The sequence below is a fragment of the Balaenoptera borealis genome (assembly GCF_965194805.1).
Source record: "Balaenoptera borealis genome assembly, chromosome: 8".
In the NCBI taxonomy this organism is placed as follows: domain Eukaryota; kingdom Metazoa; phylum Chordata; class Mammalia; order Artiodactyla; family Balaenopteridae; genus Balaenoptera; species Balaenoptera borealis.
The window spans coordinates 118739530-118763471 of NC_138865.1; the positions used below are offsets into that span (position 1 = coordinate 118739530).

Here is a 23942-nt window from a genome sequence, read left to right on the forward strand (position 1 = left end):
CCCCAGGAGGTCCCTAAAAGGGCTTGGGGATTGATCACGCCGCGGCGGGGGTGGAGGGGGGGGTGGTCCCTGCCCCTCGCCCACCCGCTGTCCAGCCCGGGCGCTTCTGTCCGGCCAGCAGAGGAGTAGCGTTTTTTACAGGCAGCGCCTTGGCCACCTGGCAGGGCTGGGTCGCCTAGCAACGACGGGGTCCTTCCTGGCTCGGCGGCGCTCCGGGCCTGAGGGGACGCTGGGGGCCGGTGGCCGCGGTGCGGGAGGCGGCAACGGGACGGCGACGCGCGGTTGGCGCGCCCGGGGTTCGGCTTCTGCATCCGAGGAGAGATGAATACGGCCAAGGCCCGGGTGGGGCCCGCGGCCGACCGGCCTGCGCCACCCGAGGAGAAGGAGGGCGAGGCGGGCGGGAAGGAGCTGGGGGCGGACGCGGCCCCCGGGCCCAGCGCCGCGTTCCGCCTCCTGGTGACTCGGCGGGAACCGGCGGTGAAGCTGCAGTATGCGGTGAGCGGCCTGGAGCCGCTGGTGTGGTCCGATGACCACCGCGTGTCGGTGTCCACGGCCCGCAGCATCGCTGTGCTGGAGCTCATCTGCGACGTGCACAACCCGGGCCAGGACCTGGTTATCCACCGCACCTCGGTGCCTGCGCCTCTCAACAGCTGCTTCCTCAAAGTAAGTCATCCCCGGGCCGCAGCCCTGGGGTCTCTTCCTGCTCCCTTCCCGCGGCCGCGTCACGGGTCCCCGGGGAATCCCGGCCCACGCCTAGTCCGGGGATTCCCCTCCTCGCCTCCAGCGCTTAGGGTCACGGTAGCTTAAAAAACAAACAAAAAACCGTCCAGCCGTTTACGCCCGATTGCCCGGGTCACGCATCCACTCCCGACACACGCACACGCACACGCACACATCTCGGGAGGTCCCTCTCGGAGCCAGGCTTCCCCTTTGCCCCAGCGTCTGGCCGGCTGCGGGCGCCGATTTCTTTCCTCGGTGCTTTCTGAGGCTCCACCCCCTGCTGACCCAGCCCCAGACCTGCCTCTACCGTGGCTCCTATTGTCTGGGGCTTGCTCCCCGAGGCCTTTGGCTGGCTTTGTTTACTGTGTTGTGCCCTCCCCTTGCGCCTCTTTTGCTTTGGAGGAGAAAAACTGGTTCTTTCCATTGTCTTAACTGTTTCAGTGACTTTATTATGAATGGTCCTTGCTTCTCATCGTGCGCAGATGCATAAATACTGGATGTCGGGGTTAGTACTCCAGTTTTTCTTCAATAACTAAGAGGCTTTGGGATGTAGAACGAAAAATAAAGCCTCTGGAAAATAAGTGCAGTTCTTAAACTTAAAGCCCGAGATCTCCGTGTAAATTTAGTGCTTTCGGCTTCATATTAACTAAGTTTGCCTTCAGAACTTTAGGGCTCCTGAAGTTTTATTGTTCTATCATCACCATTTGCAAGTTTTTTGTTTTTGTTTTTTTTTTAAGTAGGAAGTCATGTTGTTCATTTTAGTGGTTTAAAAGTACTAAAACTTTTGCTGTTTCTTTTATAGATCTGTATGCATATATGTGACAAAGTGTATACTCATTCTTTCAACACATTTTTGAATACCACTGTGTATCAGCTAGGCACCAATCTAGGTTCTGGAAGTAAAGCATTGTACAAAACAAAGTCCCTGTCCTCATGGAGCTTACCTTCTTTTCGCAAGTCGTGAACAAATAACAATGTAATAATGGGTAGTGATAAACGTTGTAAGGGTATGTATCTATATAAAGAGAACGTATTTTTGTGAACTTGAAGTTTTTTTAAAAAAACTCTTACCCTGCACAGCCATTTTAAATAGGAATCACTAACTGGGTAGGGTGCAGGGAACCCACACCACTTTTTAGGATACTTAATCCAAGTTTGAAACTGATAATTTGATGTTGAGTTGGATCATTGGTAAACCTGTATGACTAAGCCTTCTAAGATCTGGGACAAGATGTGAACAAATTGATTCAAGTATAACCAATCGGGTGGATAGATGTTCGTAACGCTGCCGAACTGAGAAACACTCAAGGAGGGAGGCAGAACAAAGGGGTTTTAAAAGGTGTATGCTCTGCTGAAAAGAAACTTACTGTTGCTAAGGATGTTCATATGCACATCAGCTAGAGAAAATCTTAAGTGTGTGTCTCAATATGGTAGAGATTTAATATTTAGCAGAGAGAATTTAAAGAAAGGAAGGAATAGTGAAGCGAGATGCTTTTATCAGGGAAAGTTATTTGGTGGTGAATCTGCAGCAGACCTTAAAAAAGGTAGGGTTTGGGTTGTAAGAAGTCCTCCGGAGGAAAGGGTCATCCAGATGGCAGGAATGAGGTGCCCATCTCACGCACATACATGTAAATCATGAGCATAACTTGCTGCTGTTTGTGTAAATAATGATGGGTCAACAGTTGAGTTCAAGTAACTTTCCTAGAGAGTCAGAGGAAGTAAAGTGAGGCCAATTTGGGAATTCTGAAGGTCAGTCTGAGATGGTTGACTTCAATCTAGGAAGGCCTAAAGTGCTGTTACAGTATCATAGACGTGGACTGACCTGGTGTGGTTCAGGAATATGAATCTGGCTGGCCTAGAGGCAAGTAGATGATTGTTGGGGTCAGTATAAAACAGCGGTTAAGAGATTGCACTTTGGCACCAGATAGCAAGATAGGCCTATCTATAAAAGGAGGGTAATAAAACCTACCTTGTTTAGAATATTTGGAAGATTCAGTTAAATATATATTTATATACGTACATACATGTACATACATACACATGTGTAATTACTTAGCACAGTTCCTGGCACACTGTAAATGCTCAATTTAAAAAATAGTCATACAAGTATGAAGGAAGGAGTCTGGGTTAATGCTATGGCTGTGGATATGAAGTTATTTATAGTACTGTATTCTGATAAAAATTTGACTCTGTCGTTGGTTCCACACCTGAAAAATGAGTAACAGGAAATCTTTATATATCCCTCTGGTAATTGATTGCTTTCCTGAAATTAATTAGTGGCATCTTCCCCTTCTGCACTGTTCTTCGGTATGCACATCACAGAAACCACCAATCAATTAGCAGTCTTACTAGCCTAGCACTGCCTGGTGAATGAATGCTGAGTTGTCCTGCAATTCTAAAAGAGGCTTCTGTGGGATAAAACTGGAGTAATGGTAGGAATGTAAAGAAGTCTCTATCTGTACTTTGATTGCACGACCCGTTGACAGTCCCTGTGGATTTAAATCTACTTGGTTCTGTCCAGCTCGCTCTAACATGAAAGACGGACATTCTGCAACCTAGATTTCAGTATGTAGCACTGCTAGAAGGTAGATACTAAACCTCTTTGAAGCTTTTGTCTGATCGTTATTTAGATTATGAATTTTTTCAGGAAAATATGCAGTTAAATAATAGTTGACATATTATCTGCTATTTGCAAGTTAGTGTCCTGGGCACTGAGGTTACGTGATATAAAGGTGAATGATATAAATCTGAAAAGCAATAACATAGTGACTTAAGAGTAAGTTTGCGGGGGCTTCCCTGGTGGCGCAGTGGTTGAGAATCTGCCTGCCAATGCAGGGGACACGGGTTCGAGCCCTGGTCTGGGAGGATCCCACATGCCGCAGAGCAACTAGGCCCGTGAGCCACAACTACTGAGCCTGCGCGTCTGGAGCCTGTGCTCCGCAACAAGAGAGGCCGCGATAGTGAGAGGCCCGCGCACCGCGATGAAGAGTGGCCCCCACTTGCCGCAACTAGAGAAAGCCCTCGCACAGAAACGAAGACCCAACACAGCCATAAATAAATAAATAAATAAATTTTAAAAAAAGAATAAGTTGCGGACTTCCCTGGTGGTGCAGTGGTTAAGAATCCGCCTGCCGGTGCAGGGGACACGGATTCAAGCCCTGGTCCGGGAAGATCCCACATGCTGTGGAGCATCTGAGCCCATGCACCACAACTACTGAGCCTGTACTCTAGAGCCCGCGAGCCACAACTACTGAGCCCGCGTGCCACAACTACTGAAGCCTGTGTGCCCAGAGCCTGTGCTCCGCAACAAGAGAAGCCACCGCAGTGACAAGCCCACACCCCACAACAAAGACCCAACGCAGCCAAAAATAAATTAATTAATTAAAAAAAAAAGAATAAGTTGCAATTTCTTTTCCCATTGGACTGCTGATTTAATGAATCATCTAGTTGTACACAGTTCCAAATTCTAATAATATGTGCATAACTAATTTGTATCAGTTGTTAAGAACGTTAGTAATATTAACTCCATCTACTACATTAAGTTAAATAACTATTTCCTGTCTTTGGAATTATATTCCTGCCCTCAAGAAGTTTTCTGTCTAATAGCTTCAAATGAGTTTTTATTTGTTAGGTGCTTACAAAGTACGTAGCTATTAGTTGTAATAGTGGCCAACTAGGAACAGGATAGTGATAGTCAAATGATTGACTGGGGGTCAGCCTCTGGGAGCTGGACTCTTAACTGGTATGCTCCTAGGGCATCTGAGTATTTGTTTTGATTTGTTAACTAGTTTTGTGATATGGAGAGTTGAGGGGAGGTGCAGTAGGCTAATTCAAACTACCTAACATATTAGAAATTACTGTACAAAAAACCCTAAGGATTTTCCCTACTGGCTGACATCCACACTGCTCTCCATTCCGTCAAGGATTCTTCCTGCAGTGAGTAGGACCAAGCTTGAGCTTCCTTTATTTCATTCTGTGCTGCTGTTTGGGGTTATACATTCTGTAAGTTTACTTTCAGTTCCATAGTAGCTTTTACTGTAACAGTAAATTGTCCTAATCTGAGGATTATTGCTTAGTTTACAGGATTATGGGATTTGGTGAACAATTTTATATCTACCCTTCATTTGGTGGACAACTTAATACCTACCTACCCTGCATTTTACACACTTTTATTAGGTCTCATTAACATTTACTTAATCCTCAGAGAGTATTAATAATTGTCATCATAGATAACATTTATTGAGTATTTATTAGTATGTGCTTTACATACATTGACTTAATTAACCTTCCAAACTCTATGAGAACATGTATTACTATACTCTTTATAGACGAGGAAATTAAAGCCAGAAGGTTTAAACAGTTTGCTCAGGGTCACAGAGCTAGTGTATGATAGAGCCAGGATTTGAATCCAGGCAGTCTGGCATCACAGGACAGATTTTTACTCAAATTTTATATACCCATCCAAAGCTCTGGGCTTTGATTAGCATTGTTTTATTAACAGGTTAGCCAGTGACACCTGTATTTAATTGGAATTTCCAGTCTGTATTTCTCCAGCATGTCTGTAGGTATAGCCAAGAGACTACCCTAAAATCAAGATACACTGCCCAAGACACAATTTACAGAGATGACAGCCCCCCGAAAGGTTCTATTGTTTAAAAAAAAAAAGTTTGGACATATGGACACCAAGGGGGGAAGGGTGGGGGTGGGATGAACTGGGAAGATTGGGACTGACATATATACACTAATATGTATAAAATAGGTAACTAATGAGACCCTTCTGTATAGCACAAGGAACTCTACTCGATGCTCTCTGGTGACCTACATGGGAAGGAAATCCAAAAAAGAGAGGATATGTGTGTACGTATAGCTGATTCACTTCGCCGTACAGCAGAAATTAACACAACATTGTAAAGCAACTATACCCCAATTTTTTTTAAATGGTAAAAAAAATAAATAAGTAAATAAAAAATAAAAGTTTGGATAACTCTGGTTAAATAAGTCTCTTCAGTAGCTCCCTGGCTGTAACTCTTGAAGGGGGAATAATGTATAATATATAACATTTTCAAAACTTATTTGGTTATAGACCTCTTTTTCAACGGGCAATTTAGGGGAGTGATGTTCTGTTTAACACACTTTAGGAAAAGTTAGTCTTCTAATTCATTTGTTGGACTTTACCTTTCATTTTATATGCTTATTTATTATACAATTTAGCAGTTAACTATTTGTTGCATTATGGTTTTCTGACACATCTCTGGTTGTCCAAGCTTTATCGAGGAATGTAATGGTTCTCAGTTCATCTTCCAAGGTCTTTCTGTATTCTGGAGTGTAATTCCTCTGGGCTTGGGGGTTTAAAGTGAGTTTTGTTATATCCATGTATATTTAGGCTTGAGTTCCTTTTTAATCATGTTTAATCTACCCTTTCCCGTTTAAAGATCAGCCTCTATGTAAAAGAAGATTGACACTAAAAAGGAATCGAAAGATTCTGCTTTCTCTGTTATTCATTTCTCTAAAGACAGTGGTTCAAGTCCTTTTCTTCTTCCTGCTTCTGACATAACGGAAACCATATTTTAATTGACCTGTGTTCTTTTTTGGCTTTAGCCTTTCTGACTATTTTCTTATAGCTCTGGACCACTTTCTTTTGGTCATTTATCTCTCCTCTGTCTTTAATGTCCCTTTAAAATCTTTCTAAAGAGCTCACCATTGTACACCTAGACATTAAATAAATAGCACTGCTCATGTATGTTACAGACTTGGAGGAGGGAGAGATGAATGAAAGCTAGAATGATCTCAGAAGGCTTCATAGAGTTTGACCTGGTAGGAGGGATGGGATTCAGATAGGAGGAACGAGAGCATTCTACACAAGGGAGCCAGGGAAGGCAGAGTGGGAGTGTTCAGGGAACGGCAAATAGTCTTAACGGCAGTGGACGTTATTCTATAGAAACAGTGGACAGGGACTTCCCTGGTGGCGCAGTGGTTAAGAATCCGCCTGCCAGGGGCTTCCCTGGTGGCGCAGTGGTTGAGAGTCTGCCTGCCAATGCAGGGGACGCGGGTTCGAGCCCTGGTCTGGGAGGATCCCACATGCCGCGGAGCGGCTGGGCCCGTGAGCCACAACTGCTGAGCCTGAGCGTCTGGAGCCTCTGCTCCGCAACGGGAGAGGCCCGCGCACCGCGATGAAGAGTGGCCCCCACTCGCCGCGGCTGGAGAAAGCCCTCGCACAGAAACGAAGACCCAACACAGCCAAAAATAAACATAATAAATAAATAATAAATAAAAATTAAAAAAAAAGAATCCGCCTGCCAATGCAGGGGACACGAGTTTGAGCCCTGGTCCGGGAAGATCCCACATGCCACGGAGCAACTAAGCCCGTGCGCCAAAATTACTGAGCCTGCGCTCTAGAGCCCGTGAGCCACAACTACTGAGCCCACGTGCCACAACTACAAAAGCCCATGGGCCTGGAGCCCGTACTCCACAACAAGAGAAGCCACCGCAGTGAGAAGCCTGTGCACTGCAACGAAGAGTAGCCCCCGCTCACCGCAACTAGAGAAAGCCCGCACAGAGCAACGAAGACCCAATGCAGCCAAAAATAAATAAATAAAAATAAATTAATTAATTTAAAAAAAGAAAGAAAGAAACAGTGGACAGAACTGTTGGAGTTGGCTCTCAGCGTAATTTGTAAATGAAATTTTAGGTAGAAAACTTAAGAGCTGACATTTGTATTACAAAAATATTGTTAAAAAAAATATTGTTAAAAATGCAAACATCTAATTGTATCAAAGATGTATATAGATAGATGTTTTTTCATGACTTTCTCCTTTATTGTTTTGTGACTAGTTCAGCAGAATGCTTAGCTGACTCTTTAGAATCAAGTACATCTCTGTCATTGCTACTGCATATGTCAAGTCTGAGAACAATGTGGGAACGAGGCTATGAATAATGACAGCACTTATTCTGACCCTTAAAAAACAATTGCCATTTCCTGAGTGAATGCTCATTTAGTCTTAGACATGTGCTTGATCTTTTAAATGCATGTCATGCCAAAATTAACAGAACTGATATCAAATTACTGTTTTACATATTTATAATATGTAAACATGTAACTGATTTATGTATTTATGTGAATCAGTTAATTCACCCTAAGCAATGTACATATAGTCCTCTTAGAGTGAAATATTTATCTGATAGTTTTTATATCTCTTATTTTCAGGTTGGCTCAAAAACGGAAGTTGCTGAGTGTAAGGAGAAATTTGCCACCTCTGAAGACCCCACAGTCAGTCAGACTTTCATGTTGGACAGGGTGTTCAACCCTGAGGGGAAGGCTTTGCCACCATTGAGAGGATTCAAGTACACTAGCTGGTCCCCCATGGGCTGTGATGCTAATGGCAGGTGCCTCCTGGCAGCACTGACCATGGACAATCGCCTGACCATCCAGGCTAACCTCAACAGACTGCAGTGGGTCCAGCTGGTCGATCTGACGGAGATTTATGGAGAACGTCTTTATGAGACCAGTTACAGGTTCTCTAAAAGTGAGGCCCCAGAAGGGAATCTCAGGGATTTTGCTGAGTTTCAGAGGAGACACAGCATGCAGACGCCAGTCAGGATGGAGTGGTCAGGCATCTGTACCACTCAGCAGGTCAAGCATAACAACGAGTGCCGCGACGTGGGCAGCGTGCTCCTGGCCGTCCTCTTTGAAAACGGTAACATTGCTGTGTGGCAGTTTCAGCTACCGTTTGTAGGAAAGGAATCTATCTCTTCATGCAACACGATTGAGTCAGGAATCAACTCTCCTAGTGTTTTGTTTTGGTGGGAATATGAGCACAATAATCGGAAAATGAGCGGCCTTATTGTGGGGAGTGCTTTTGGACCTGTAAAAATTCTTCCTGTCAATCTCAAAGCAGTTAAAGGCTATTTCACGTTAAGGCAGCCTGTCGTCTTGTGGAAAGAAATGGACCAGTTGCCAGTACAGAGCATCAAGTGTGTACCGCTGTATCACCCTTACCAGAAGTGTAGTTGTAGCTTAGTGGTGGCCGCAAGAGGACCCTATGTGTTTTGGTGTCTTCTTCTGATCTCCAAAGCAGGTCTGAATGTTCACAATTCTCACGTCACAGGCCTGCACTCACTGCCGATTGTCTCCATGACTGCAGACAAGCAGAATGGGACGGTATATACTTGTTCCAGTGATGGGAAGGTGAGGCAGCTGATTCCCATTTTCACAGATGTTGCACTGAAGTTTGAACACCAGTTGATTAAACTCTCGGATGTGTTTGGCTCAGTGAGGACACATGGGATAGCCGTGAGCCCCTTTGGTGCGTACCTGGCCGTCATTACCACTGAGGGCATGGTCAACGGCCTCCATCCCGTTAACAAAAACTACCAGGTTCAGTTCGTTACTCTCAAAAGCTTTGAAGAGGCAGCTGCTCAGCTTCTGGAATCTTCAGTTCAAAATCTCTTTAAGCAGGTAGATCTAATAGACCTAGTACGTTGGAAGATTTTAAAAGATAAACATATCCCTCAGTTTTTACAAGAAGCTTTGGAAAAAAAGATTGAAAGCAGTGGGGCCACCTATTATTGGCGTTTCAAACTCTTCCTCCTGAGGATTTTATACCAGTCGATGCAGAAAACCGCTTCAGAAGCCTTATGCAGACCCATCCTTGAGGACTCAAAAATCTTACTGGTTGACTCACCTGGGACGGGCAGTGCTGAGGGTGAGCAGCCGGAAGAAGGCACTTCCTCCGAACAGACGAATAAGCAAGGCCTTCAGGAGAGGAGCAAAGAAGGTGGTCCGGAGGGCCCCACAGATGACTCGCTCGCTCAATCTGGAGACATTGGAGGCCGAGAGCCAATGGAAGAGAAACTCCTTGAAATCCAAGGGAAAATTGAAGCTGTGGAAATGCACTTGACCCGGGAGCACATGAAGCGAGTCTTAGGCGAAGTATACCTGCACACCTGGATCACAGAAAACACTAGCATCCCCACCCGGGGACTCTGTAACTTTTTAATGTCCGATGAAGAGTATGATGACAGAACCGCACGGGTAGGTGTTGATTAAAAAAGCACTGAAACGGAAAAGTCTGCTTTCTTTGTGAGAAAGAAATGACCTAAACTTAATTCGTAAAGCTCAACTTCTGCTTTGACATTTTGTAGGTAATTGATTGGCATGAGGTGCAGGAGAATAAATAAGAAACAGATGAATGCAGAGGGCATATTCATATCACACAAAGAATATTTCAGTTCTTACTCTCACTGTGGCCTTGATTGATACGCAAGGTTTGGGAGATTTCCAGGCTGTGGATGAGCTCCAGAAGCAGACTGCGTTGTGATTGGGCAGACCCAGCAGGGGAAGTGTGGCACACCCTCCTTTCCCTTCCCGTTTGCAGAAGGTTTGGGGAGGACTGTGGCCGGGATTGTTTCCGTTTGATAGTACTCGAGGGGTCTTCTGATTTAGTCTAGAAGGGCATAAGAGGTAAACAAATGATTACTTATACATTGTTTTTTTGTTTTGTTACAAAAACTGGGTTATAATCTTTATTTTGATGGTAGAACAATCTTGCAGTATTATCCAAAATGTATTTCACAGAATTCAAGTTCCCTGACAGAACAGTAGGGTTCCAAGCTTGGGGAAATACTGCATGCTCTGTACTCCTCTTAAAGGTTCCCAGTGTACATTGTCCTAAGGGTTCTGGGAATTCCTATAGGAAAGAAATCATTTAACTTTGTGTAGCTCAGTATTATATAGACTTATTAATCAGGAATCCTGAGCTAACAGCTTCTAAAATCCTGAAGAATTGGGTTTTAAGGAACATACTGAATACTAAAATATTCAGGACCACAGATATCTGTGGTTCTTTTTACTCTGAAGATTGATATTTATTCTCACTGCCTAGAGTCTTATCTAAAATATTAATTGCAGGTAATAAATTCAGATATCTTCATGCCTAATGTTAAACCATTCGCGAATCACTTGTTGCATTTTCTTGTTGGAAAGGTAGGTGTGTGTGTGTGTGTGTGTACCCGTACACCCCTAAAATTATTTCTTAAGGATGTTTGCAACAATCTGATGTTGACTGAAAAACAATACACAACCTAAAGGTTCAGAGTTACATTTTATTCGGCAGACAAAACTGAGGACTTAAGCCTGGGACACAGCATCTCAGATAGCTCTGAGGGACTGCTCCCAAGGGGCGAGGGGGTGGAGCCAGGATATATTGGAGTTGTTGCAACAAAGACCAGGGTAGTTGGAGCATTAAAGGTTACTGTTAATTAAGGAAAACCAGATATCTGAAGTTAAGAAATTTAGCGCTTTTCTACGTATGGGAAGATGCAAAGTCTGGGCTCACTGAAATCATTCCTTTGATGTGCACCTCAGCTACATGGGGCCAGTATCCCCATGTGCTTCTCATCCCGAGTCTCCTTGGTGCACCGTCGGGGGTGGCTGTAGCGGCTGACTGCTAGGGGCGGGGGTGGGGGGGGTGCATCCTGCCTCCATCCTGAGTCCCCTCAGGGCTCACCGACGGGCAGCTGTAATGTGATGGCTCGATGGCTGCAACATCCTTTGTTTACTGATATGGCAAGCAGTACTTTCGTTCACACTCGAGTAGTTAAGATGTACTGTTCATGTAATGGACTTTTCATCTTTGAAAGTCAACTTTTAAGAATTGTTTCATTGTGGTCTAAATTGTGTGGAAGAGTTTTCTGGTATCACTGGTTCATAGGACCTAGCAGGGATGTTATAAGCGTAAAATATTAACAAAAACATTTTAGGGAATTTGTAATGGAAGCTGGTTGGCAATGATTCAGAATAATTGACCAGATGCTGCATGAGCATGGAAAGCTACATTTAGCATAGTTACTTGGTTCCAACAGAGCCAATTTAAAGAAGGGAAGATTATACTTCTGCCCATCTACAGCAACTGAGTTTTGATTGAAAACAATACATTTCATGTTTTAAAATCCTACTGCGTAAAACAAATGTTTTTTGTTTTGGAGTTTACTAGTTAAAGGCTAAAGAGAGCACTTAACTTGTAACTTGGAATTTATAACTTTCTTTATCCCCTGCTTTGAAGCTTGCTTGTGAAATCTGACAGTAAACCATTGGACAGTTTTCTTAATAAATGCATATATTTTGAAAGACAGGGAATAAATTTTGTTTTCAACATCTAAAAAATAAAGTAAAATCCTACTGTGTGCATAAAAATGAATCTTTTCAAACCTAGTACCTTGGTTGTCCCTGCTGTAAGGGACCATAAATTAGAATTTTCAAGGCCATAAAGGCCAAAAGTTAATGGGCTTTAAATTTGTAAATTATATGTAGAGTAGGTAAGACACCCTTTTGAGCTATTAAGATACCGTTCAGAACTTCAGTGAACTAATTTTAGTGAATCGCAGACTAAGAAGTTCTTACACAAGAGCTTAAGTGTCAATGGATTAAAACTTTGAAGGACGTTATCTGCTAGTAAGACAAGGTGGTTCTTAAGGATTGGTGTATCCCATGCCTCCCAGTAATATAGCTGGTAAAGGTGTTCTTCCAACAAAATAATGAAGTAGATCAGTGTTTTTCAGACTTTCATTTTTGGAGTGATGCAATTCTAATAAACAAAGCAGAGAAACAAGCAAAGCTGAAGTAGGGCCAAGGCCTAGAGCCTGCCCCGTCCATCTCTCCCACTCCCACGGTGGGTCCCGCCATGCCTCTGCTGTGAGGTCGGTTGGTCTCCAATTGCAGGCTGACTAGATTGGTCATGGGTCTTTGGGCCATCAGAAGGGGAAATTATTATTTTTTAATCTTGATTATCTTTTTACTTTGTAAGCTTTTCTTAAAGAATAGACATTTGTATAGTTCTACAGAGTTAGTGTTTCACATGATATTTTGCCTATAGAGATTATGTTTTTCTTTCTTAAAGTCAAAACATTGTAAGTGTAGCTGAATACTTTGTCTTCTAACAGAACTCCTAAGTCCTTGTTTCAGAAGCAACTAAAGGCAAGTAATAAGATTTGCGTTTTCAGAACAGTTTTTCCTTTAGTGAGTAAAGTTCACTCTGTCGTCACAGGGTGCCTGAATGAATTTATTTTATTGTACTCAGCCAGTTGACACAAGTTGAAGGTCCAGCTTTTTTACTTTTCAGAGAGCGTGATGGGCCTACGTGGAGATGCAGAGCTCCTGTCTTACGTAAGATACCGTGTAGTTTTCCATTTCTCCTTTGTGTCGGGAAGCCCTGCACTCACCACAAAACACTGCTGACTGCTTTGTCTTACTAGGTGCTGATCGGACACATCTCAAAGAAGATGAACAAGCAGACTTTCCCTGAGCACTGTAGTTTGTGTAAAGAGATTTTGCCGTTCACAGATCGCAAACAGGCGGTCTGTTCCAATGGCCACATTTGGCTCCGGTAAGCGGCTTTTGCTCATTTTCCAGTTTTGTGTCACACAAACCACTGTAAAGTGTTTATCCAAAGTATATGTTGCCCATGCCATTAGGTTGGAGAAAAGCTGCTACTGTAAAACCTGGTGTGGGCTTTGTACCATCCGTTTGACTCAAGCAAGACACCCTTTAATGATGGGTTTTTTTCTGCTTCTTGTATATAGGGGTTTATTTATTTTGGTAATATTATTTTGCTTTGAAGTAGCATTAAATTTTTAAAAATCAGTATGACAAAAGCAATACCTGCTGAAGTTTATAGAATATGAAGTGCTTCTGTACTCTGGTTTAACTCTAACAAAAGCTAGAGGTCTTCTCAGTCTCCCTCTAAGAGGGAACCTTGGCGTGTCCTCATCTTACAGCCCCACGGGCTGCATGTGACGCAGTTGATCACTCCCTCTTCCTCCTCCTTAAAGCGCTTTGTTATCACCTGGCCCTCTGGACACAGTGTCTCCTTGATGTCCGTCTTTGGACCTGTCTTTCTTCTGTCAGCACTCTCCCTGGGCTGTCGCCTATCATCTGTACACTGGTGACTTAAACATATTGCTTTAGTCTGAATTGCTCCCCTTCAGTCCAGACTTCATATCTAAGCACCTACTCAGTTGCTCTGTTTGGAAGTTATAAAGGCATTTCAAATTTGAATCCAGCCTTTTCTTGCTACCTCCACCTCTACATCCCTGGTCCAAGACACCATCATCTCTTGCCCAGATTATTATAGTTATCTCCCAGCCCATCTTCCGTGTCTTTCCTTGCCCCCTCCAGGCTGTTCTAAGTAGAGCTGAGGTTGTGATCCTATTACGACCTCATCAGCTCATGTCACCCCCTCTGCTCAAAACTCTCTGGTGGCTGCCCATTTCTGATGAGTAAAAGCTAAAATCCAGTCAGTGGTCAAGACTCCATGGCCTGGCCCCCATCCCTTCTCTGATCTCGTCTACATTTTCTCCGGCTTGCTGACTTCACTCGAGGTCCACTGGCCTCCTTGTTCCTCAGGTACACGCAGCACCCCTCCCACCCTGGACGTCTGCACTGGCTGTCCTCTCTGCCCGGGGTGCTCTTCCAGCAGGTGTCCACAGGGCTTCCTTCCCGGCCACACTGCCTAAAATCGTGACACCTGATGACATCCCTCTCCCCTCTCAGTATGTAGTCTTCATCCCTCTTCCTTGCTTTATTTTCCTCCTTAGCAGTTATCACCACTTATATTTATATAATTTTTTTTTTTAATGAAGAACCTTTTCTTTCTTTTTTATAAATTTATTTTATTTATTTTTGGCTGCGTTGGGTCTTCGTTACTATGCATAGGCTTTCTCTAGTTGCCGCGAGCGGGGGCTACTCTTCGTTGCGCGACACGGGCTTCTTATTGAGGTGGCTTCTCTTGTTGCGGAGCACGGGCTGTAGGCGCGTGGGCTTCAGTAGTTGTGGCACGCGGGCTCTAGAGCACAGGCTCAGTAGTTGTGGTGCACAGGCTTAGTTGCTCTGCAGCATGTGGGATCTTCCTGGACCAGGGCTCGAACCCGTGTCCCCTGCATTGGCAGGCAGATTCTTAACCACTGCACCACTGGGGAAGTCCCACTTAATATATTTTCTACTTTATGTTTTTCTCCTTTCTATGGAATAGAAAGTTCATGAAGACAGGCAATTTGGTTGCTTTGTTCATGGCTATTTCTAGAACAATGCCTGGTGTGTGGTAGGCACTCAGTAGGTTTTTAAAGTTTATTTCCAATAGAAACAGGATTGTGCTACATATAACTACCGTAACAACTTGTGTGTTCTCTTAGCAAGATGTTGTGGGCGTTTTCCACATCAGTACATAGATCCCGTTCTCAACAGCTGCAGAGTTTTCCACTGTGTGGATGGCTCCATTACTCCCTCTCTTACTGATGGATGTCTGGACTTCCCGGCCATTGCTGTGTCCCTAGACTTCTTCTGATCTGACTGTTCCGCCTTATGTTTGGGGAGAAGAGGAAACAAGCTTGTAATAGCAGTGGCCTTGTAACAGTAGCCACTTGCGCCTGGCGCTGCCAGCGTGCCAGGCACGACTCTTAAGCAGTACACGCATCCTGAGCCACACGAGGGGCACCGCCACTGTTCCCATTTTTACAGATGAGGAAACTGGGGCCTGGGGAAGTTTGAATTTGTCCAGAGGCACGCAGGTGGTTAGCGGCAGAGCTGAGAACTTGGCCTTCTGGCTCCGGAGTTTCCATGTGTAACCACTATACATTGTTGTCTCTCAGATGGCTTCTTCCACAAAAATTATTTTCATTTTTGCTGATTGAAGTTAGTGCCAGAATACCTGGGTGTAATTTCTCCCGGTGAGAATGGGTGCTTGCTCCCACTCAGGTATAATCTTTCTTCCTGTACACCCAAGTCTTTACTCAAGGTAAACCTACTTGGAATTCCTTCCCTCAACCTCCCTTCCTCTTTGTATTTTTTACTGCTTAGTTGCTCATCCTAAACACTGTTATCCTGCAGAAAACCTTCCACGCAGAGCCCAAGTGCTCGCTCTGATATCCCATTGCTGCCCACCTTCCCTTATTTGCCTGGTCCTGGTAGATGCTCAGTGAATGGTCATTGGATGGAATTGAACCTCTGAGCTTTTGTTCATGGCCCTTCTTTTTTTGCACCATTAATTTTGTCTTCGATATCTTTCAGGTTTTCCCCACTGTGCTGTCAGATTCTTAAAGACAGTGCTTACACCTAATCTTAAAAATCACTAACAAGAATAGTTTCCAGTATAATACATAATTGATTTTTTTTAACATATGAAAAATTCACAGTGCAATCAGGTGTAAGCAGACTACATTCTTTCTCAGTGCTGCAAACATGGCAAAAACAAGAAGCTGCAGTGACTGTCTGGATTAGAAGCTTTGTACCTCTTGGCTTAGCCTGACCGACGCTTCCCCTTTACTAAGTGTGGGGTGGGGTAGGTCTGGCCTGTGCGGAGGGATACGTTGTCGCCATGCATTTGTGAACTGTTTCTGCCCTTTACTCAGTTAACTTGTGGTTTTAGAATAACTGTATGTGGTGAGTCACCTCCAACACTGTGCTGCTTTCCACCCTTAGTAGAGCTGATGGTGCAACCTGTCTGCTTTCAGGTGCTTCTTGACCTACCAGTCCTGCCAGAGTTTGATATACAGGAGGTGTTTGCTCCATGACAGCATTGCCCGCCATCCAGCCCCGGAAGGTGAGTGCTTTCCCAGCTTGCGGGAGGGTGAGCTGGAGCACGCTGGCACCGCGCCAGCGCCCCCAAGTCCTGCATCCCGCTTAGTCTCGCGCCATCAGGGGTGGCGAGCGGGCTCCTTGTGCTCTGTACGGTATTATCATGAGCGACAACTAATTAAAAGATGATCACTGGAATATGCACGTTAACATACCTGTTGCATTTTAGTATGTGAGTAAGTAGGGCTGCAGTTTACTGTTCTGTCACTGCAAGCAAATCATTTATTCAGAAAAGCTTGTTTTAGATGGCATGTATAGACTATACAGTATTTGAAGGAAAACTCTGCAACTGATAACGTATACAAAGACAGCATTGCTGAAACAGGGACGTGCACTTACAGTCATCCTTCTAGTAGCCATGGTGGGATTCTTTTTCGGGTTGGTCAGTATTCTCTTTCCTGATAGCCCCGGTGACAAAGCCCACATTTATGACATAACTAGTTGGAAATAAGATCGTAGACGTGAGTCAGGAATTAGTGATGTAAACAGTCCCATGAATGTCAGTTTATGACCTGAGGCTCATTAACATCACACTAACCAAATGAGCTAACTAGACACCGTTATACACCTGTGTACACTTTGGGGGTAATTTGTGGTCTCAAGTAAAACAAAATGTTCTGTGTAAAACTACACCCTTATTGATTTTTGCTCTCACCTGGCTGAAGCTCTCTAATTCTGAGAAGTTGGTGTGTTGGCAGCTTGTGTTCTGTATTAACTCTTTGTTATGGAAAATGCAATCATAAAAGTAGAGAAAAAGAGTATAAGAAACTCTGATGTACCCATCATTCAACTTCAGAAATTGCCAGCTCATGACCTTTTATATTTCATCTGTAGTCCTCCCCCTCTTCCCTCCTCTTACTGGATTATTTTGAAGCAAATTTTGGGGGACTTTTAAACACTCATTGCAATTGAGAATTGGTATACTATTTAGACAGGAAATCAGGAAAAGATGGAAACAAAAAAAACACACCTGCCAGTTGACTTTGTGTTGAGCCACATACAGCTCTTGGGAAGAGTGTGAATCGCTGAGATCTGGAGAGTACTAACCAGTAGAGCACAGTATTTCACAGACCAGGGAAGTTTTTAAAAGGGGGAAAAAGTGTTGACACAGTGTTGCCATGTTTTTATTTTTCCAAGTAATGTATTTTTTAAAGTTACCGTTACTGTAATTTTATAAGAGTATTTTAACATTATCCATGTATGAAGGATATACTCTCAGAACAAAGTATAGTCCTTTCTTTAAACAGAATAAATTTAGTTTTATGAAACATTCATTACCCTTATTTTCCTATTTCATCACACACTTAGCTTTGGGAACCACAGATTTAGTCCAACCTCGTCTAGAATGTTGTAGTGAGGGGCTCTGTCCAGGGACACAGAGCTGGGACCAGAATGCCCATCCCTTAATACTGTGGTCCATCCAGGGCTCATCCCATTTGATTGCCTTTTCTGAAGTTTACGCTCAATACTGCTTGTCTTACTTTTGCAGATCCTGACTGGATTAAGAGGTTACTGCAAAGCCCCTGCCCTTTCTGTGATTCTCCTGTCTTCTGAATGTCCACGATGGGAAGATGGAAAGGGCACGTACTCTGCTGTGGAAAGTGCCGTCCAGCCCCAAGAGCTAGGACGTGCAAGAGGAGAGGCGCCCTTCGTGACTGTACATAGGGCGTGGGGACTCACTGCTGAAGTGCGTTCTCTGTCTCCAGAGACTAAAGGATGTCTTTAAAGTGACTGAGTGCAGGGATTTTAAGTCCTTTTGAGATGAACGTTATCCCCCAACTCCTTGCCAATGAGGAACACTTATTTTTCAAGTGTCTTGACTGAAGAAGCAGTTTGAACAAAACGCATGCCCTGTCATTTCTCAGAACAGAATGGTCCCTTCTAGGGAGTATGGATAAGGGCCTTGCTGGGCCGAGTTAGGCTTTTTAATCCTGGCCTTGGTCTGGAACTGCCTTGTGGTTCCAGGGAGCCTGAGTTACCTGGTACGTGGTATGCAGTGTCCCAACAGATATTAAAGTGTCTGAAGCAACCTGTGGGCCTGATATTTTGTTCTCAACAAATAGCTGCAGATCTGCATCCTGCCACTTGTTTTTCATGCATATGGAAAACATTTTCTTAAAACTATATATTTGAAAAGAGGTTGAAGCCAAGACTAAAGTTGGTTTTAATGTGTCAAAAGATCAGGTGACTCTTATAAGTTAATAATTGTGACTTATTTTTAATGATCTCTCCCATGTCATCAGTTTCCTGCTCTGACTCCTTCACAGGTATAAGGATGTCAAGTATTCCCGTTCACATGCGTCACAACCCTCTTCAGACTTACCTGTGACAACTTGGTGAGATATTTGTACATAGAGGAAAAGTAATATTTTCTCCTTTTAGTATTAAATTAAAACATTTAATATTTTTAATGTTGATATTTCCAGACGTATCATTTATATCCCGAGTCTGTCTAGAGGCTTCCAGAAAGAGACAGGCAGCTCAGAAGTGTGGACCCTTGAGCTCTGGTGCTATCGTGTGTGTAGCTCAGTCGACCAGAAGCTGGGAATTCCTTCTCTCTGCAAAGGTCCTCGATATTTATAATACAGGTATTTTGCTGTGGACTGTTAAGAAGAGATGTTAGACATTAATTGGTCTTAAAACCTAAAATTAAAAATAGACATTCTAGAACTACAGTGTTCTTGGATTTTTAAAATAAGTATCCTAGGGATTGGTGCTAATTAACAGGACTGTAATGCACTCACCTTGAAATGGTGCATATTTCTGGAAAGTTGGATGGGAAATACAAAATGTGAAATTTAAGTGACATTAAATGCTATCTATTTTGCCTTTATTCTAACACTTATTCTTGCTTTTATTTTTGTATCCTTAGTGAAAGACATTTTGTCCTCACTGAGAAACACTCGCTGTTTGGAGAGCGTGTAACAGACACCCCGCTCCCACCTGTAGCCTCTCTCCCCTAGTGTCTTTCCTGCTCTGTCCGTAGGTATTGGAGACAAGAGCCCTTAAGAGGCACTTCCAGACAGTCTGCTTTGAAATGTCTTTTGTTTCCCATTCAAGTTTTCGTTTCTGTCTCCTGTGTTGAATTCTGTATTTCTGCTGCTGCTGAATTCTGCTGGCATCGTCTGCTTATCTTTCTCATTTTGGTGGTAATTTCAAGAGGAGCGTTTATCCAGACTTTAGGGTCCAGCATGTTCAAATGATTGTCAGGGAAGAGAACCAGGCAGCATTAAAATCAGGAAGAACACAACTCAGAAAGTTGTATAGTTGCGGTCGTTTGTGCCTAGAGCTGTTTCACTTTACAGTAAATATGACAGTAAAAATTGAGATCCTGTCAAGGAATTATTGCAGTTTTTATAATCATAGCATGCTTAGTTTCACTTATTTTTTTTTTTCCTAATCAGAGTTAGTAGTTGATTTGTTCTTATTGGGGAATTTTGTGCTGCTGCCATTTAAAACTTAACATTAAGTTTTTATTTAAAGCAGTTATGTGTTTGGGGGGAAAATTTGACTCTTAGGAATAAACTAAAAAGGGTCACCTGAGTTATTTTGTATGTCTGGGTAGCAGTAAACATGGCAACTCTTTTACTAGAACGTGACTTCTCTCTGGGGGGGGCTCTGCCCAATGGCATTCTTAAGGCTGAAATCCAGCCAGCACCTGCCTCAAATTTCTGCACACCGAGTTGGGAGCCCTCCGCCCCCTCTCCCCACCCCTCCCCTCTTCTGTGGAGGTTACTCCATTGAGCTGTGAGAACGAGAGGAGACTTGCAGTTAATGGCAGCATCACAAACACAGTGCACTTCTGAACGTCCTAGGGGCCAGCGTACTTGGTGACAGGGTGCTGAGCAGTGAAGCTCTGGAAGAGCGGGAGCGACACCGGGAGATTGTCTCTCCTGGTTTACGCTTTCCGCGGCCTCTGTGCCTTCCTAAAGCTTACCTGATCTGCCTAGTGGGTTTCCAGTTAACTTCAGCTGTCACTGCTCCACGGCGTGGATGAGACGGCCGTGACGCCACTGCTTTGCATGAAGGTGCAGGAGCAAAGGTCCTGTGCAGTTAGACCTTCTAAGCCACGACAGCGTTGCATTTGGGGAGTCTGATATCCACACCTGTGTCACACTCTCTCTGCTGAGGGTTAATCTGTTCCTATTATTCTAGATAAGAAATTGATAGTTTGTTAGGCTTGATACTCATTCTGAAATCCTCATATGTCCACTACCCAGACTTCAAGCCATCTCTGCCTACTATTGTATCTGCCAAAACTACCAATTATTTTTCAATGTGAGGAGTTGTTAGAACCACTGGCGAAGCTCATGGTCGAGGGTGACATTTTTCTGCTTCTCCCTCTAGGAAGTTTTTGAGAATGTTAACGTTGGGGCGTGTGGGCCAGACCTATGAGCAGCCTTCACCAGTTAATTAGGTTAAAAGAATGTCCGAGGGTAATAATTGAATATTAAAACATATTCTGTTGTAACTGTAATGGTGTCAGATAATATGCAGAAGAAATCAAGGCTCATTGGTCTTGTCTGGAGGAACGCAGAGCTCCTTTTTCAGAGCACCCGCTCTCCTGGCCGCACTGAACTGTGTCGGGGTTTGGTGAATTGCCGCGGCTCCTGGAATGAAAGCAGGAATTACTGTCACTGTCCGATTTCCACGGGTCCGTCCATCCTCTCTGCTCCTGACCTCCCTCTCCCTCGCTTTTCCTTCCAGGAGAGGTCCTCTCCGTTTCCTTCCCTTTAGTTCTCTCGGCTTTAGGACACCTTCTGAGCTACCAGATTTGAAAGAAAAATAGGTTTGTGATAAAATTTCTAAAAACTAAACCACATAGCAGGTCTCCCTTCCTAGAAGAAACTATTAAACAGTAGTTTTTCTTTCTAAGGGTCATAGTGTTAGTTGTTAACAACTTGATAAACTGTATCTGGTTTTCTTCAAAACTCTGAATTACAATTTCCCTGTTGGAAAGTTCCCACACCTCCAGGCTGGACTTGGGGCAGAGTGGGCTGGATTTCAGCTCGCTGCCACCACCCACTCTGCTCCCCCAGCCAGCTATTCCTGACAAGCAAAAAAATTCTGGCTATATTCAAAGTCAGCAGGCCTAAAGTTTTTTAAGGGAAAGATAGGTTCTGCCCTCTTTTCTTTTTAGAGTTGGGACAGCACAAACAGCAAATAGCCGGACAAATCAAAGCATCTCTTTCCGGCTAGCCCTGCACGGACTGTTGGGGTCTGCAGGCTTCCATGACTGAGGGTGAACACATCCCTGTGCTCTCACGCTGCCCCCTGTGTGCGCGGGGCTCAGCAGCTCTGTTGACGGCAGAGCGGCTCGGGCATCTAGCCTCTCCCCTCACCATCGTCGGATTGTAAAAATGCCTCTATAGCAGATCTAACTGAAGTGAAGTGGTTGCACTTTAGCTATTAGTGGAAGTATCAGCTGGCAGTTTCCAGCAGAGTTTTAGACCATGTCTCAAGTCTCATAGGTATTAAGCTTTGAACTGCTCTTTCTTGATGCTAAAAGAAGTTTTTGGAGCTAGGATCTTCATGTGATAACCTGGTATCTGCAGTTCAAGCTGACGTTAGAGCGCGTGAGATTTGACTGTCCTTATACTGAATTAAGTCAGCTTTGCAGACTTGCTTCTAATGATCACTCTCACCACAGCATCGCTATCCTGGTGTACAGCAGGGTTTTCAGAAGATGCAGACTTGTTTCCCTGGCACAGATACACATCAGTATCAGGACTGGCTGGCCGGCCTGAGTCTGGTAAATAGGGTGCAGCCTCCTATCTGCATGTATGGTTTGTTTCAAGATGGCTGTTTCTGAAAACTTGCTGTAGAAATCAGTAAATTTAACAGGGGAGAGACTGTTTATATAAAGAAGTCCTGTAAAGAAGTTAATCTTTTTGTTATATACATATGTATGCCCCCAACCTCTTAATCAGATTAGGTGATTCAGCTTTTATCTTGCATTTTAACTTAATAACTATACTCCGGGTGGGGGGGGGGGGAGACTTAATATACGATATGAGGTCCTAGACAGTGAGTTTATTTACCACAGTATTATATGGTTAACCAACATGGTGTTCATTCATTCATTCATTCATTCATCCCAGGCTTGGGAGGAGCTGCAAAGGGGGAATGATGATACTTTCATACTGATGTGATAAAGCAAAGGTGCAGGCTGTCTAGTTGAAATCTTGTAAATGGGTTGGTGGAATTGAATTTCAGAACTCTAAGTCTTATAGTTATTTCTAAGGTAAAAACTTGCTTACCTCACTATTATGAAGTCCTGTTAGTTTCATAGAAAGGTCCTGTGAAATGGTCTCATTGGATGGTGTAAGAGGTGGTGGCTTTGAAGCATTTCATGTGTTATCAGTTTGACGCTTGGCTAACAGACTGGTGAGGTCTAGGGTGTTTTGTTTTGTTTTTGGTACTAATGCAATATTAAATGCAAAAGTGAATTATGTCTTTTTCAAGACTGACTCAGATTTGTACTTCAGTGTATGAAAAGAAAGTGAACATCAAACCTGTGTATACAGAAATAAGACTGTATAGAAAAATAAGTCTGTGTTGTGTAGAGTAGTATATATTTTGTTTATCCAATGCCTGTGCTATCTTTGTGCTTGGCTTCAAATTATGTGTTTGTTTACATATGACATTTTTTGAAATAAAAAGAACAGGCATCTAAAAGCTTAAGGTTATAGAAAGGAGATGGTTTTTTAATGCTTACCATCTGATTAGGTGGTGTGTTTTAAACTTTTAGTGTGTAAATAAAAAAATTTTAAGAATAATAGCACATTTCGCTTGGAATACCCCCATCCAGAAGAATTGGCTGCTTCTCTGCATTATACATATGTACATAGTGTTCATTATTAGATCGTAAGCTCCTCAAGGGCAGGAACTGTCTGTCTCATCTTGGTAGTTCCTGCAGCACCGAGTGTCAAGTGCCTTGCACAGAGTAGGTGCTGGTGATACAGCGAATGAGTGAGTAACTTCCTGCCACCTGCAAGACGAAGCATGGTTCACTTTTTCCAGTGTGTTCAAAACTGCGAAGAACTGATGACCGGAAGAGGGCAGAATTCTTTCTTGGGTTTGAACTGGGTCTCCTGGGCTGAAGCAGACCATGCTGTGTCCTTTGCACTAGTTATCTTCTTTCCCTGAAGATATACTGGTGTCCTGAGCTTTTATCTGATAGTAGGGCAGAGGTTTCTGGGAAAAGTTTGAAGTGGGAAAGATTATAGAGAAAATGAAGTGGAAATTATGGAGGGTGTTTGTCAAATGCAGTCCTGTGGGGCAATCTTATTTTAGTTATTACTAAAGAAAAGGGTAGCAGATTCTCTTTCTTTACCAGTTAGCTGGTTGGCCAATTTTCCAGTTAATGAAAGATCATTGGTTTTTTAGCTTTTTCCCATTTTGGATCCCCCGCAATTGCTCTTAGGATTCTGGTACTTAGAGTCTATTAAAGTTGCTGTGAATATCCAGTGCTGTACATAATGGCAGTTTTGTAAATGTGAAATAACCTCAATTATGTTGTGTTTTGTATGCAGAGCCACTAGTATTGTTATCTTGGCCACTTTTTTATTCAAAATAAATAATCAAATTACTTGTA

General features: G+C 43.5%; 1 protein-coding gene across 6 annotated transcripts; it reads left to right on the plus strand.

Moving 5' to 3' along the window:
* The first annotated feature begins 7 nt into the window (after positions 1 to 7).
* On the plus strand, positions 8 to 23942 carry GTF3C4 (general transcription factor IIIC subunit 4). Of its 6 annotated transcripts, none has more exons than XR_014247080.1 (5): positions 8 to 663; positions 7925 to 9751; positions 9862 to 10180; positions 12837 to 12880; positions 12970 to 13102. XR_014247080.1 is itself a non-coding variant. In XM_082400746.1 (5 exons), the coding sequence occupies exons 1-5, from the start codon at positions 322 to 324 to the stop codon at positions 17897 to 17899; spliced, it is 2454 nt and encodes an 817-aa protein (XP_082256872.1). In that variant the 5' UTR covers positions 8 to 321; the 3' UTR covers positions 17900 to 23942. The 6 variants fall into 6 exon arrangements, 4 of the variants coding, with proteins under 4 accessions (XP_082256872.1, XP_082256874.1, XP_082256875.1 ...); XR_014247081.1 differs by lacking the exon at positions 9862 to 10180 and adding an exon at positions 12658 to 12695 and having other exon boundaries at positions 12841 to 12880; XM_082400746.1 differs by lacking the exons at positions 9862 to 10180; positions 12837 to 12880 and adding exons at positions 16222 to 16310; positions 17835 to 23942 and having other exon boundaries at positions 12970 to 13100.